Source organism: Struthio camelus, chromosome 30, assembly GCF_040807025.1.
Source record: "Struthio camelus isolate bStrCam1 chromosome 30, bStrCam1.hap1, whole genome shotgun sequence".
Lineage (NCBI taxonomy): Eukaryota > Metazoa > Chordata > Aves > Struthioniformes > Struthionidae > Struthio > Struthio camelus.
In genome coordinates this window covers 4236434-4251034 of record NC_090971.1, presented here as the reverse complement: position 1 = coordinate 4251034, position 14601 = coordinate 4236434, and the positions used below count along the sequence as shown (strand labels likewise).

The 14601-nt window shown below is 75.4% G+C and overlaps 1 protein-coding gene across 2 annotated transcripts; it reads left to right on the top strand.

Moving 5' to 3' along the window:
- Window positions 1–2268: 2268 nt before the first annotated feature.
- LOC138062932 (ephrin-A4-like) lies at window positions 2269–7421 on the top strand. Of its 2 annotated transcripts, XM_068922414.1 has the most exons (6): window positions 2269–2402; window positions 4875–5167; window positions 5745–5813; window positions 5990–6049; window positions 6125–6403; window positions 6496–7421. In XM_068922414.1, the coding sequence occupies exons 1-5, from the start codon at window positions 2290–2292 to the stop codon at window positions 6217–6219; spliced, it is 630 nt and encodes a 209-aa protein (XP_068778515.1). In that variant the 5' UTR covers window positions 2269–2289; the 3' UTR covers window positions 6220–6403; window positions 6496–7421. The 2 variants fall into 2 exon arrangements, with proteins under 2 accessions (XP_068778515.1, XP_068778514.1); XM_068922413.1 differs by lacking the exon at window positions 2269–2402 and having other exon boundaries at window positions 4336–5167.
- Window positions 7422–14601: the final 7180 nt, after the last annotated feature.

The window sequence follows — 14601 nt, the reverse complement described above, 5'->3', positions numbered from 1 at the left end:
TGCGCTGCATGGGTGTGCAGGAGCGGCGTGCATGGGACCGGCGTGCCTCTGCGCTGCGTGGGTGTGCAGGAGCGGCGTGCGTGGGACCAGTGTGCCTCTGCGCTGCGTGGGTGTGCAGGAGCGGCGTGCGTGGGACCAGTGTGCCTCCATGCTGCGTGAGTGTGCAGGAGCGGCATGCGTGGGACCGGTGCGGCTCTGTGCCACGCGGGTGTGCAGGAGCAGCATGGACCCGTGCTGTGCAGGTGTGCAGGAGCGGCATGCGTGGGACCGGTGCGGCTCTGTGCCACGCGGGTGTGCAGGAGCAGCATGGACCCGTGCTGTGCAGGTGTGCAGGAGCGGCGTGCGTGGGACCGGTGCGGCTCTGTGCCACGCGGGTGTACAGGAGCAGCATGGACCCGTGCTGTGCAGGTGTGCAGGAGCGGCGTGCGTGGGACCGGTGCGGCTCTGTGCCATGCGGGTGTGCAGGAGCAGCATGGACCCGTGCTGTGCAGGTGTGCAGGAGCGGCGTGCGTGGGACCGGTGCGGCTCTGTGCCACGCGGGTGTGCAGGAGCAGCATGGACCCGTGCTGTGCAGGTGTGCAGGAGCGGCGTGCGTGGGACCGGTGCGGCTCTGTGCCACGCGGGTGTACAGGAGCAGCATGGACCCGTGCTGTGCAGGTGTGCAGGAGCAGTGTGCGTGGGACCGGCGTGGCTCTGTGCTGCACAAGCGCTCAGGAGCGGTGTGTGGGGCTGATGCAGCTCCGTTGGTGCCCTGGGAGCTGTTGCGCAGGAGCGGTGTGTGTGGGGCTGACGTGGCTCCGTGCCGCATGGGCGCCCTGGGAGCTGTCACGCGTGGCTGACGTGGCTCCGTGCCACACGGACACCCTGGGAGCGGCGTGCATGCCGACGGTGCCCCACGCCGAGGCCTGGCCTGACGCCCCAGCTCAGCTGCGCGTGTGACGTGACGTGTCGTGGCGCAGCCGACAGCCCGGGCCCCGCGCTGTGACCCGCAGGGCGCCCGCCTGAGTGCCCGCAGGGTCCCCCGGGTGCTGAGGGGCCAGAGTGCACAGGGATGCCTGGTGGTACCAGTGCCCGGCCCGCGTGGGGGGGTGTATGGGGGCACCCCTGGGTGCTGGGGCGGCCCAGGCCGTGCCGGTACCGTGTGCCTGGCTGGCAGCAGTGCCAGTACCGAGTGCCGGTTGGTGCTGAGGGTACTGGTACCGGATGCTGGGTGGTGCCAGGCAGAGATGCTTGGTGGGTGGTTGGTGCTGGGGTGCCAGTCCTGGGTGGGGGGGTGTCCAGCTGGTCCTCGGGGTACTGGTGCTGGGTGGGGGGCGCCTGACTGGTCCTGGGGGTGCTGTTCTGGGTGGGGGGGTGTCTGGTCAGTCCCGGGGGTGCCAATCCTGGGTTAGGGGTGTCTGGCCGGTCCTGGGGGTGTCAGCAGGTCCCGGGGGTGCTAGTGCCAGGTGGGGGGCGCCTGGCCAGTTCTGGGGGTGCTGATGCCGGGTGGGGGGCTGTCCGGTTGGTCCCGGGGGTGCCGATCCCGGGTGGGGGGGTGTCCGGCCGGTCCCGGGAGTGCCGGTACCGGGTGGGGGGGTGTCCAGCCGGTCCTGGGGGTGCCGATCCCGGGTGGGGGGGTGTCCGGCCGGTCCCGGGAGTGCCGGTACCGGGTGGGGGGGTGTCCAGCCGGTCCTGGGGGTGCCGATCCCGGGTGGGGGGGTGTCCGGTTGGTCCCGGGAGTGCCGGTACCGGGTGGGGGGGTGTCCGGCCGGTCCTGGGGGTGCCGATCCCGGGTGGGGGGGTGTCCGGTCGGTCCCAGGAGTGCCGGTACCGGGTGGGGGGGTGTCCAGTCGGTCCTGGGGGTGCCGATCCCGGGTGGGGGGTGTCTGGCTGGTGCTGGGGGTGGCGGTGCCGCGTGGAGGGTGCCGGCCGGTGCTGGTGCCAGGTAAGGAGGTGCCGGCCGGTGCCGGGGGTGCCGATCCCGGGTGGGAGGTGTCTGGCCGGTGCCGGGGGTGCCGGTACCGGGTGGGGGGGTTGTCCAGTCGGTCCTGGGGGTGCCGGCCGGTGCCGGGGGTGGCGGGTGGGGGGTGTGCCCAGGCGGTGCCGGTGCCGGTGCCGGTGCCGGCCGGGGCTCCCCAAAGGGTTAACGGGACTCGGGGAAGTTGCCGGGCGGAGGCGCGGCCGGGATTGGCCCGAAGTTGGCGGGGCGGGGCGGGCCCGGGCCGGGCCGAGCGGAGCCGAGCGGAGCCGGGCCGGGCCGGGCCGCCGCCCCCGGCCGCCGCCGCCCCCCGCGCCGCTGCCGGCGGAGCCATGCGCCCCGCGCCGCTCCTCGGGCTCCTGCTCTGGGCGCCGCTGCTCTGGGCGCCGCCGCCGCCCGTGCGCGGCCTCCGACACGGCGTCCACTGGAACGGCAGCAACCCCAGGTAGCGCCCGGCCCCGGGGCCGGGGCCGGTACCGGGGCCGCCCGCCCGCCCTCCCGCCCGCCCGCCGAGCCCCCCGGGCGGCCCCGGCAGCGCCGACGGGGAGGGTGCGGGGCTCCGAGCCGGGGGCGCGCCGGCGTGGGGCCCCACCGACGGCACCGAGCCGCTGGGCAGCCCCGGGGCCGTGCGGCCGGTGAGCGGCCAGCCCGGGGGCACCCAGCCGGCGGTCGCCCCCGGGGGGGCAGCAGGCTGCCGGGCGTGCCTGGCCCAGGTGGCGGCGAGCAGCGCGGGGCGGCCGGTGGTCGGGGTGCCCCGGCGCTGGCCGGGCCCCCGTCCCGCCCGGGGCGATGCCCCGTGGGGTTTGGCCAGCGGGGAAGGCAGCGAGGAGCTGGAGGCCCTGGATGCTGCGGGCGCCGTCTGCGGGGGACGGTTCCCCCGTTGACCCTTCAGCCGGGGCCCTTCTGCAAGGCCGGGCGTTTGGGACGCCCCAGCGCCGTGGGCGCTGTTGGGCCCGGCCCGGTCCCAGCCTCTCGCCGGGACGCGGGGCGCGGGCTGCGGTCTCTGCCTTCGCCCCCCGTCTGGCGTCCAGCTCCTGTGCTCGCCTCCGACCCCTCGCTCTCCGCCTCCTCCATTTTGGGCACTTCCAGCCGTCCTTGGTGCTGCCCTGGGGCTGGGGCTCCTCCAGGCAGGAGGGGGGCTGCGTGGGGGTAGGCGCGGGGGCCCCGTGGCTGCTGGGGGTGCTGGGGCCGCCCCGGGGGCGCCTCTCGTGCCCCGGGACGGCAGAGCCGGGCTGGAGCAGGTGAGCGGGCACCCGGCACAGCTCGGGGTGCCGCCGCGTCCTCCCCCAGGACAGAGCTGCTCCGCGGCGGCGCGGGAAGCGCAGGACGCGGGTCCCCCTGCCCGCGGGCGGCGCGGGGTCAGGGCGCGGGCCTGGCCCCCGGAGCCCTCAGCCGTGCCCGGGCCCGTCCAGGACGGCGTAGCCCGGCGGGACCAGCCCGGCCAACACTCTGAGTCAGCAGGGAGCCCGCGCCCGGTCCTGTCCTTGAAGAGCCCCCGGGCTGGGGGGGCTCCGCGAGGCCGGAGCCTCCTCGTCTCCCCGGCGCTGACAGCGCTGCCGGCCCAGTGATTAATGCACCGGCCTCTGCGGCAGCTGCCAGGAATCTGCGCCTGGTGTAAACACTGGCTCTGCGTGCACCGGAGCATGAGCGGCGAGGAGGGGGCCGGAGCCGGCGGCTGCCCTGCCGGCCGCGGGCCTCTGCCCGGGCCCCGGTGGTGCCGTGCCTGCCAGCCGGGCCGGGGAAGCGGGCGAGGGGCGAGCTTGGCCCTCGCTGCGCCCTCCTGCCGGGGCAGCGAGCGGCGGACGGGGCGCGCGCCGGGGCCGGCGTGGGTCGGGCTCGGCGGCCGAGGGGCCGGGGTGCGCACGGGAGACCCCTCGGGCCGGCGGGTCGTGCAGTGGCGGCGGTCCCGGCCGCGCCGGCCTCCTCTGCCCCGTGGCTCCAGGCTGCGAAGCCTCGCGGCGCGGAAAGGCGCGTTTCCCTGCGCCGGTGCCGGGCGGCAGCTTCGCCCGTAGCCCCGTCCCCAGGCTGCTACCCCGCCGGGCGCCCGCGCTGGCCCGCGGCGGCTCAGCCGGGCTCTGCCCGTCCAGCGGCGGGGCCGTGCCGGCGGAGAGCGGGCGCTTTGCTCGAGGCCAGGGCTGCGCGGCGGGGCCCTGCCGGCTCCCAGCCCTGCCGCGCTGGGGCTGCGGCGTGCCCGGGCTGCAGCAGCAGCATCCGGCCGGCGGCAGTCGCTACCTGCCCGGGAGAAGCCTGGCGCAAGGAGAAGGTCCCACCCTCCCGGGACGGGGAGCGGCGGAAGGGGCGCGAACGCGGCCGGGGCAGCGCAGGCGGCGCCCGGTGCCTGCCCCGCTCCCCCGCGCCGGGCTGCCCGAGTGCCCGGCTGCTCCCGCGCCATGCCGCGCTGCCTCGTCGCGAGCGGGGGCCCTGCGTCGCCGGCAGAGCGCGTACGCGTGCGTGCATGCGTCCGTGCGTGCAGAGGTGGCCGCTCCACCCCGGCCCGGGGTGTTTGCACAGCCGCGAGCTCACGCTGGCCCGGCTGTGCGCGTCGGCGCCCGCGCGGGTGCCCGGGCTCTGCCCGCGCCGTGCCTGCCGCGGCCCCCCGGCCGCTCCGCACCCCGCCTGCCCGCCCCGGGCGATGCACGAGGCCGGCGCGGCACCGCTCAGCAGCGCCGGGGGCTGCGAGGGAGGCCGGTGCCCGGGGCGAGGGGCTTTGGGCCCCCCGGCCACGCCTGCCGAGCTCATTGAGCTCCAGCGGGCTGCGGCTAATCGGGGCTGATGCCTGTTTGTTTGGAGAGACCGGGTGCCGGGAGCTGTTCCGACAAAAGGCGGCCGGAGCCGGCGGCCACCCGGCCCGCTGGGGCTGGGGGCTGCGTGCCGGGCCGGCTGCGGGCCCGCTCCCCGGCTCACCCCTGCCCGGCAGGTTCCTGCGGGACGACTACACCATCCAGGTGTCCATCAATGACTACCTGGACATCTACTGCCCGCACTACGAGGGAGCGGCGCCCGCCGGCCGGGCAGAGACCTTCACGCTCTTCATGGTGGACCGCGAGGGCTACCGCGGCTGCTACGAGACGCCGGGGGCCTTCAAGCGCTGGGAGTGCAACCAGCCCTACGCGCCCTTCAGGCCCGTCCGCTTCTCGGAGAAGATCCAGCGCTTCACACCCTTCTCGCTCGGCTTCGAGTTCCAGCCGGGGGAGACCTACTACTACATCTGTGAGCGCCCGGGCGGGCCGGCGCGGGGGGCTCTGGAGGCACTGGGAGGGTCTGGATACCCCAGGGGTCTGGGCAGCTGGAGGGTCCATGTGCATGGGGGGGTCTGGAGGCAGCAGGGGTCTGGATGCACCGGGGGGTCTGGGCAGACGGAGGGTCCATGTGCATGGGGGGGGGTCTGGAGGCAGCAGGGGCCTGGATGCACCGAGGGGTCTGGGCAGACGGAGGGTCCATGTGCATGGGGGGGGGTCTGGAGGCACCAGGGGCCTGGATGCACCGGGGGGGTCCCAGGCTCACTGCGGTCCGGGGAGCTGGATGAACCAGGAGTCCGGGTGAGCTGGGGCCTGGACGCACCGGGGGCGGGGGGGGGAGGAAGTCCAGGCACGCCGGGGTCGGGGTGCCCCGAGGGTCCGGGTCCCGCCGCCCCCAGCCCCCTGCAATGCGCCGGGCAGCCAGGAGGGGGCGCCCCAGGCCCAGCCCTGGGCCGGCGGTGCGGCCGGGCAGAGCCGGGGCAGCCGAGCCCTGGCCAGCTCGGTGCAGCAGTGGCGCGGCCCGCCCTGACGCGTCGCCCCCGGCCCAGCTGTCCCCAGCCCCGGGAGCGCCGGGCGGTGCCTGAAGCTGCGAGTCTCCGTCTGCTGCAAGGCCACGAGTGAGTGCGGCGCTGCGGGAGGCGCGGGGCCGTCGCGGTCCCCCGCCAGCCGGCCGCCCCCCGAAAGTGTGGGCGCTGCGCGGGAACGCGCCTTTTCCCACCCCCGGGGGGATGGCGCCAGCCCCCCCCCCCCCCCGGGCTAAGCCGGGCGCTGACGCCTCTGGCTTTTATTTCAGCCCCGAAGCCGGCGACGGAGGTTCCCAATTCTCAGCCTCGTGGGCGAGGGGGGCCGGAGGGTGAGTAGGGGGCCGGCAGGGTTTGGCGGGGCGCGGGGGACGGGCGCTCCGTAACCTCTGCTCCCGCTCTGGCAGACGCGGGGCCGCCCGGGCGCAGCGCGGCCCCGGCCTCGCTCCGGCCCCGCGCCCCGTGCCTGGCTGCCGTGCTCCTCGCCCTGCTCCGGATCTGACCCCCTGGCGCCTGCGGGCCGGGCACGGGCTCCCGTCCCGCCATCCCGGCCCCTTGCAAACGTTCTTCTCCCACCACCGTCCCACCGAGAGGCTGAGCCCGGCCCGGGGGGCAGCCCCTGGGCCATGACTCGCCCGCCGGACCCCCGTCGAGCCCAGCCGGGGCCGGGAGCTCCTGGCTGCAAGGTGAGCAGAGCCCGCGGCCTCTCTCCGGGCTGCGCGGGGTCCGGGGGGCTGGTGCCGTGCTGCAGCCTCCCCCGACGGGTCCCTTTCCCTAGGGACCTTGCTTCGCTGCCGACGTCCCCGAGCGCCGGCCCCGACGGCCGCCCTGCAGCCCCTCGGACGCCTGCTCTGCCCGGCGGCTGTCACCTCGCCTCGGGCCTTCCCTCCGCGGGCGCCCAGCTCGGCGGCGCCCCGGCGAGGGGCAGCGGCGGACCCGCCAGCCCGGACGGACACCGAGCCGATGTCGTCCGGCAAGCCTGAGCCCGGCCCCGGCAGCCCGCGCGCCCTCACCTCGTCCTCCAGCGAGGACGCCGATCTGTCTTCCGCGAAGACGCCCCCCCCCGCCGCCCCCCGCCCGGGCCGTTCACCCGGTCGTACCGTTCGGTTTTAATCCCTGTTAGTGACTGATGGAAGCAATATAGTGTTTGCAAGATGGCCTCGCCCTCGGGCCGTGCGGCCCCCACCCCGCGCGCGCGCCCCGGGGGCGGGCGGGGGGCACCGGCGGCCCCTGCTCCGCGGGGGTCCCTGCCGCTCTCGCCCCGACCTTCGAGGCCGGGCGCTTAATTGCAGCGATGGATATTGAGACGTCGGCTCGTTCAGAGGGAGAGCTTTAATTACGCATCGCCTGCCGGCAATTAGCACGCGGCGGCGGGACCCTCCGGCGCGGGCGCCCCCATCGCTCGGCCGGGCTCGTGCCGGCCGCCGGCTGGTGGTCCCCGGCCCCGCCTGGCCCGCGGCCAGCGATCGATGGGGCCGCAGCGCCGGCGGCACCCGGGCGAGGAGCCGAGAGCCGCGCGCCCCGGAGGCCCGGGCTTTTCCTGCCGCCGGCAGGGATGCTCGAGGCTGGGAGGCCGGCCTGGGGCGTAGCGCGGCCCCTCCTGCACGGCGGGCGGCCCCCTCCCCGCGCAGGCGTTCCCGCCGCCTGCTGCAGTGGCGCTCGGCACGTCAGACAGGTTTTATGGCTTCGCGGCAGAGGGGCTGAGCAAAGCCAGCCGCCGCCGGGCGCCCGGCCCCCTGGCCCGGCGCGGGCCGGGGGGGGGCCGCGGGCACGGTGCCCCGTGCGGGGTGATGCCGGCGGCCGTGCCCGTGCGGGGCGGCCCCTCGGCCCGGAGCAGCCCGAGCGCCCAGGCCCCGTCCTTGAGAGGGGGTTGCTTGGTATGCTGGAGCCGACGCCGGCTTCAAATCCCATCGACTTCCAATGAGCAATGCCATCAATAAAAGCTAATTGATGGCACGGCCGCTCCAAATCAGATTCCCCGTCCCCTGAATCGAATTGATGGCTCCGCGCCCCGCAGCCAGCCGCGGCAGAAATTGAATCTATTAAAGGAATAGGCTCCATTAGCCCTTCCTTCTGTCTCGCAATCTCCCCGCCTCGGGGCTCCCGCCGAACGCCGGCTCCCTCCTGGCTCCCCGCAGCCGCGGCATCGGCCTGGCCACGGGGTGCCAGGACGCCCGGCTTCCCGCCGGACCGTTCCCGCTCTGGGCGCCGGGAACAGAAAACGATGCAAAGCAGTGATGTGCAAGCCTGCGATGAATACGGGCATAAAGATGCAGCAGGCCGTGCCGGCAGCCCAGGAAATACGGCGTCCGTGCCGCCGTGGGGAGGTGAGACGGGTGCGTCGGGGCCGAGCCGGCCCTGCCTCCGGCCCGCTGCTCCCCGCGTGCCCGGGTGCAGGACGGCCTCGAGGCCGCCCAGCCCGCTCCGGCTCGCCGCGCCGGCCGGCTCCGCGCTGACCTACAAAAAGCAGCAGGAGCTCGGCTCCTGCCGCGCTGAGTCAGCGGGTTCCCGCGCCGCCGCGGCTGCTGCGCTCGCCCCCGGCGCAGGGCACGCGCGGGGGGGCCTCGGGCTGGCAGGGGTGGAGCCTGCAGCCCCCCGAGCGTGGGGAAGGGCGGGCAGAGCCCCGGGCCCCTCGCAGCCCCCACTGCTCCGCGTACGGCGCGGGCCGGGGCACAGCAGGGCAGCCCTGCTGCAAGGAGGCGTTCGGCACCGACGTGCGACGTCCTGCTGCCGGTGTCCCGGGCCGGCAGTGCTCGAACGCGAGGCCCAGCACGTGCCTGTGCTCAGCGCCAGCAGGAACTGTCCGTGAGCTGCCCAGGCAGCCCCTGCCTGTGCTGCCCTGTGCACGGAGCTGCCCATGTTCCCCCTGTGCACAGAGCTGCCCGTGGTCCCCCATGCATGGAGCTGCTCGTGCTCGCCCATGCACAGAGCTGCTTGTGCTTGCCTGTGCGCAGAGCTGCCCGTGTTCCCCCCGTGCACAGAGATGCCCGTGCTCCCCCGTGCGCAGAGCTGCCCATGTCCCCCCGTGCACAGAGATGCCCGTGCTCCCCCTGTGCGCAGAGCTGCCCATGTCCCCCCGTGCACAGAGATGCCCATGTCCCCCCGTGCATGGAGCTGCCCGTGCTCCCCCGTGCGCAGAGATGCCCGTGCTCCCCCGTGCACAGAGATGCCCATGTCCCCCCGTGCGCAGAGATGCCCATGTCCCCCCGTGCACAGAGATGCCCGTGTTCCCCCGTGCACAGAGCTGCCCATGTTCCCCCATGCACAGAGATGCCCATGTCGCCCCGTGCACGGAGCTGCCCGTGTTCCCCCGTGCACAGAGCTGCCCATGTTCCCCCGTGCACAGAGATGCCCATGTCGCCCCGTGCACGGAGCTGCCCGTGTTCCCCCGTGCACAGAGATGCCCGTGTTCCCCCATGCACAGAGATGCCCGTGCTCCCCCGTGCACGGAGCTGCCTGTGCTCCCCCGTGCACAGAGATGCCCGTGCTCCCCCATGCGCAGAGATGCCCATGCACGGCGCTGCCCGTGCTGCCTCCATGCAGCCACGTGGGCCTGGCTTGCCGCCCGTCCGTGCAGGTTGCCCAGCCCGGGGCAGACGGCGCAGAGGGCACCGCCGCCAGCTCCGGCTCTGCTGCACGCGGCGCCCCGCTGCCCCGGGGAAGGGGCGGCCGCGGACACAAAGAGCAGGAAGCGGCGGCCCCCCTGCGGCACCTTTTGTGTCCCGGCGGGCGGCGAGGCGGCGGCCGGGCACGGCTGTCAGGGCGCGTTTTCCGCCCCAGCCCTGAGCCCCTTTGCCCGCCGGGCTGGAAACACGGCTCTTTGTCAGGGAATTAACGGCCCTTGCGGGGGCCTTTGCTCCCGCGTGAGATGGGAACTGGCAGGTCACGGGGGGGCCCCGGGCGCGCCGGAGCCCCTGCGGGCGCCGGGACGGCAGCGGGGCTCCGCGGGGCCGCGGCTCCCGCGCCGGGCTGCCGAGGGAGCGGGCCGGGCCGGCACCCGCCAAGGGCTGGGAGCGGGGACGAGGTGGCCCCCGGCGCGGCACCCGGGACCCCGGCGCGGCCGGCTCCCGGCGGGCTGGCGAGGGGGCGGCTGAGCCGCGCGGAGCATCCGCCGGGAGACGGGGGAAATGGCTCCGTGTCGCTATGGAAACGGGGCCGCCGGCTCCATCGTCACCACCGAGGGGAAGAGGCACCAGCCGAGCCCCGGGGAGAGCGGGGCACCCCACGCGTGGGTGCCGGCCGCCGCCGGGGCGCCGCGCGCCTCCCCGGCCCGGGCACCGCGGGACGCGCCGCCGCTCCCGCTGGGCGGGCGCTTTGCACCCCGGCCCCCCCGAGGCTCCCGGCCTCCCCGGCGGCCGGAGAGCGCCGGGACGAGGCCGCGCGGCTCTGCCGCCGTCTCACGATGCGGCATCCTCAAGGTTATAATTTAGCAAAACGCTCCGCGGGGGGCTAACGGAGGGAGCTGATTATCCCGAGCCGCACGCACCGAGCCCACGCCTGTCATAGCCACGAGGGCGCGGGCCGGGCTCAGAGCAGAGGGCACCGCCGCGCGTCTCCGCCGGCCGCAGCGCGGCCGCGTGCTCTCCGGCCCCCCGGGGCCACGCCGGCCCGGCCGCCGCTCTGCACCCTGCACGCGCGGCAGCTCCCCTCCGGGCTCGGCCCCGCGCGTGCCTGGGTGCCGGCAGGGAGGCGGCGCGGCCGCCCGTCCCCCCCGCCCCATCCCCGGCCCGCGCTAATCCTGACGGACAATAATCCTGCTGTGCCAGAGGGGGACGAGCAGGAGCTGCCCTTGCGGCGACAGAGCGATTCAGCTGGCGGCTTTGTCGGTGCCTGCCTGCACCTGCTGCATACTAAGGGCCCTCGGCGCTGGAGCCGGCTCTGCCCGCCGCCCGGCAGGGCTCCCCCCGCGCGCCCCGGGACGGGGCCGGCAGGGCACCCGCGGGCACCCGCGTCCCCCGCTCCGGCAGCCGCCCGCCGGGGCGCGCGAGCCTGCGTGGTGCCAGGGGGCAGCCAGCAGCAGGCAGTGCCCGTGGGACCCGGACGGCCCGTCCCAGCCCCGGCGCGACGGCCCTGGGTGACTGCGGGTGGCTGATGAGGCATGGGGCACGGGCAGGGGGCAACGGGCATGGGCGCAGGCACGGGGCACGGTGCATGGGGCACGGTGCGCGGTGCACGGTGCACAGGCATGGTGCCCGGTGCACGTGCATGGGGCAGGGGGCAGGTCTCACACCTGTGGCTCGTGCCTGCTTTCAAGCATCCTCATCCTCAGCCCCTAATTGGTTTTAAATGGAGCCGAGTCCATCCTGGGAATCTCTGGCTGGCACGTGCCCAGCTGGCAGGAGGACAGCGGAGCCACAGCTCGGCCCCCCCGGTGCTCAGCAACGCGGCTGGGAGGAAGATTAGGAAAATAATGGGTTGGTGCAAGCGATACGGAGTTAACCCGCGCCGTGCTGCCCAGCCAGCGCCCGCAGCGGGGCTCGGGCAGGTGCCACCGAGGGCAGGGGGGCTGCGCCCCGCGCAGCAGCTCCCGAGGGTGCCGCTCGGTCCCGCTCTCGCCGGGGCTCGCAGGGTCTTGTGTGCGGGGCGCGGACGGCACGCGGCCGGCGGGCCCCTGCCCCGGGGGGGGTCCCTCGTCGGGGTGCCTCGCTGCGCAGGCGCTGGCTCGCCGCCTCCATCGATCCGCTCCGCGCTCCTTCGCTCATCCCAAGGAGCAGGAGCGGCTAACGAGCTGCCTTGGCAGAGACCTCGTTAGCCGCGCCGGAGCCCCGCGCTGCCCGGCCGGCAGCCGGCTCGAGGGGCGCGGGGGGCACCCGGGCGCCGCGGCAGCCCCCCGCCGCCGGCGGAGGGGCCGTGGATCCGTCGCCGCCTGCGCCCCGCTCGCCGCCCGGCCCCCTCTAAAGCCATTTATAAGCGATGCATTATTAAAAATACCCCGCGCCATCACTCACGGCCGGCGCGTCTCTGACTGCGGCAGGGGCGCTGCATCAAACCTGATAAATATTTCAGGCCCTGAAATCTCCTCGCGCCTTTATTTTTCATCCGAGCCGCTCCTGAGTGCCCCTCGCCTCCCCTGCCCGAACGCGGCACTGGCGCTCCTGCCCCGTGCCTCAGTTTCCCTCCCCGGCGGCGGGGGGCTGCTCCCCCCCGGCCCGGCGGATTAAGGCTGCGCTTGTGCAGCTCTCTGAAGATGAAAGAGGCCATGTAACCGCGGCGCATTTCCATCTCAATGCGGCTCCCCCGCCGCTGCGGGCTGCACCCCTCCGGCCGCTCAGCGCCCTCCCCAAGCCTGGCCGAGCCGCGGTGCCGGGCGCCCCCCGAGCCGGGCCCAGGTGTCCGGGGCCGGGCGGTGCCGCCCCGCGACGCCTGCGCTCCGCTCCGGCCCGGCGTCCTCCCTCGCCGCCGCCGGGGCTGGCTGCGGCGGATGCTAATTGCGGCGTGATCTATGAACGGCGGGAGCGGGATATTGATGCTGCCTGTCACCCCTCCATCGGATTAACGTCACTTAGGCACCGGTAATGGGTGGCTCGTAGATCGGCAGCGGGGCTGGCGGGGGCTCGGGCACCGCCGTCCTGCGCCGAGCGCGGAGGTTTGCCCTGGGCTCGTCTCGCCGCGGAGCGCCCGCGGCTCCCCCCGGGCCGGGGCCGACGGAGGCTCCGGCAGCGGCTCCGGCGCTCTTCACACCTCGTCCGGCGCTTCCTTGGGAGCAGGCGGAAACGACAGCGCTGGCACGGCACGGCGCGGCTGCAGCGGCGCCGCGGGTCTCCTGCCGCCCCGGCCCCGCCGAGATGCGGGGGGAAGGTCCGGAGATGCTGCAGTCCCGCCTGGCCCGCGCGCCCGGGGCGGCTCGTCCTCGCGCCGCCGCATCCGCGCCGCGGCCGTGCCGGAGCAGCAGCGGCTGGGCGCGGGGCTGCCGGCGGCAGATGATATTGGAGTGATCTTGAGGCCGGGAAGGGAGAGCGGAGGAGCCGGCTGAGTCACTCGGTGCCAGCTGCTGAGTCAGGTGCATGCCGCCCGGTAGCCCCCGCCGTGCCCGCCGTGCCCGGCTGCCGTCGAGCACCGGCAGCGCCGGGAGCCGCCGTGCCGGCAGCCCCGGTGCCCGTGCCTCGGTGCCGGGACGGACGCGGCGCGCCGGAGCCGGGCTTCCTGCGAGCCGGTGCCCGGGGCAGGGAGCCTCCCGGGAGGCAGGAGCCCCGTGAGAAACCTCCGGGGCTGGCACGGGTCGCGGCCAGGAAGGTACGCGTGACTTAATCGCGGCGACTTCTCGAGGAAGCTAATTTCCTCTGACAGCCTGGCTCGGCGCGGCCGCCCGGCGCGGGCGCCCGCTCGCCCGGCCGCCGCTGGAGCAGCCGGGCCGCCGGTGGCTTTTTTGCATCGGTTATTAATTAACCCTCCCCTGCGACTCTGCGCCATTGCCCTCCCCGGCAATTAACTCGAGCCACCGAGGGGGCCGATTCGCAAACCAGCCCCGCGCCGGCGTCACCGGCCGGCGCACGGCTCCGGGAGGCCGCCGCCGTGCGGGACGAACCTGCCCCGTTCAAGACTCGCGAGAAGGGCGGCGAGAAGCGCGCCGCTGCCCAGCCCGGCGCGCCGGCGTTCGGGCCGAGGGGCGGCAGCGGGCCGGCGGGGGCAGCCGGGCGGCGGGCTGGCCGTTTGGCACGTGGGCCCGGCTGCCGGCGGTCCGCGGGTGCTGGCCTCCCGGCCGGTGCGGCTGGTGAATATTTCATGCCCCCCGTTCAGCGAGCCCCTTCTTGGTTACGCTGCCGCCTCCTCCTCGCGCTCTCGCCGTGTTTATTTGTTTAATGAATTATGTATCGGCTCCCCCTCTCGCTCGGCTGGTCGCTGCTCCGCCGCCGGCGCCCCCCCACTCCCCCCCCGGCTCCCAGCCCAGCGCGATGATTTATTGAATGCTGGCTCTGCTCTGCGGTTGCGACATGCTGTCACAGGAAGCCGTGGTTAAACATTAACCGGGGCCGGCGGAGCAGGTTCCCCCTGGCCCGGCGGGCCACCGCGGCGGCGCGGGACCCCCGGCGCCCACCCCGCTCCCCGGCACGAGCCGCCCGCGGAGGTGGGAGCAGCCTCAGCCCCCCCGCCGCCGCCCCGGTCTGGAGGACGATGCCGCTGGGCGCCCGCGGGACGGGGGGAGCGGAGGGGCAGAGCGGGGCGGCCGAGGGGCCGGGGCCGCTCGACGCCTCTCGCGGCGTCCTCGCCTGCGCTGCCCGCGGCGGCGGGCCGAGCCGAGGGGCCGCCGGGCGCCGTTCCCGCGCGGGGCCGGGCGCCCGGCGGGGCCGTTCCCGCGGCTGCCCGGGGCAGGCGCCGCCGGGTGTTCCCGCGCAGGAGCGCCTGTTGCCGTGTGCGGGGGGTTTCCATGTGGAGGTGTGGGTTGCCATGGGCTCGCGGCGTTTCCATGGCGGCAGGCGCCTCGCCGGTTTCCGTCCCTTGCCGAGGTAGCGATGCCCGGCCGGAGCAGCGGCCGGTAGCGATGCCCGGCCGGTGCCGCCGCCGCACCCGGGGACCGGGGGCTCCTGCAAGCCGTGGGGAGGACGCGGCTCGCGGCGGCCAGCGATGCCCCGCGGCCGGGCGGCCGCCCCCGTGCGCCGGCGGGCGAGGGTGGCGCAGGCGGCGAGGACGGCCCCGGCCCCCCGCTTGCCCGCGCGCCCCTCCCTCCCTCCCCCCCCGGGGCCGTCCAGCGCCCTCTCCCACATGGTGTGTTTTCTCCACTTCGCTTCCCCAGATGAATAATTGATAGCCGCTTTATCGGTCCGCCGTGCGGTTTCGCCGGCCCCTTCCCCCTCGCTCCTGCCGGGCAGAGCCAGCGCCCGGCCCCGGCACACGGCGAGCCGTGAGCGGGTCACGCGTGCCCGGCGCGAAGCCGGAGCCGAGAGCC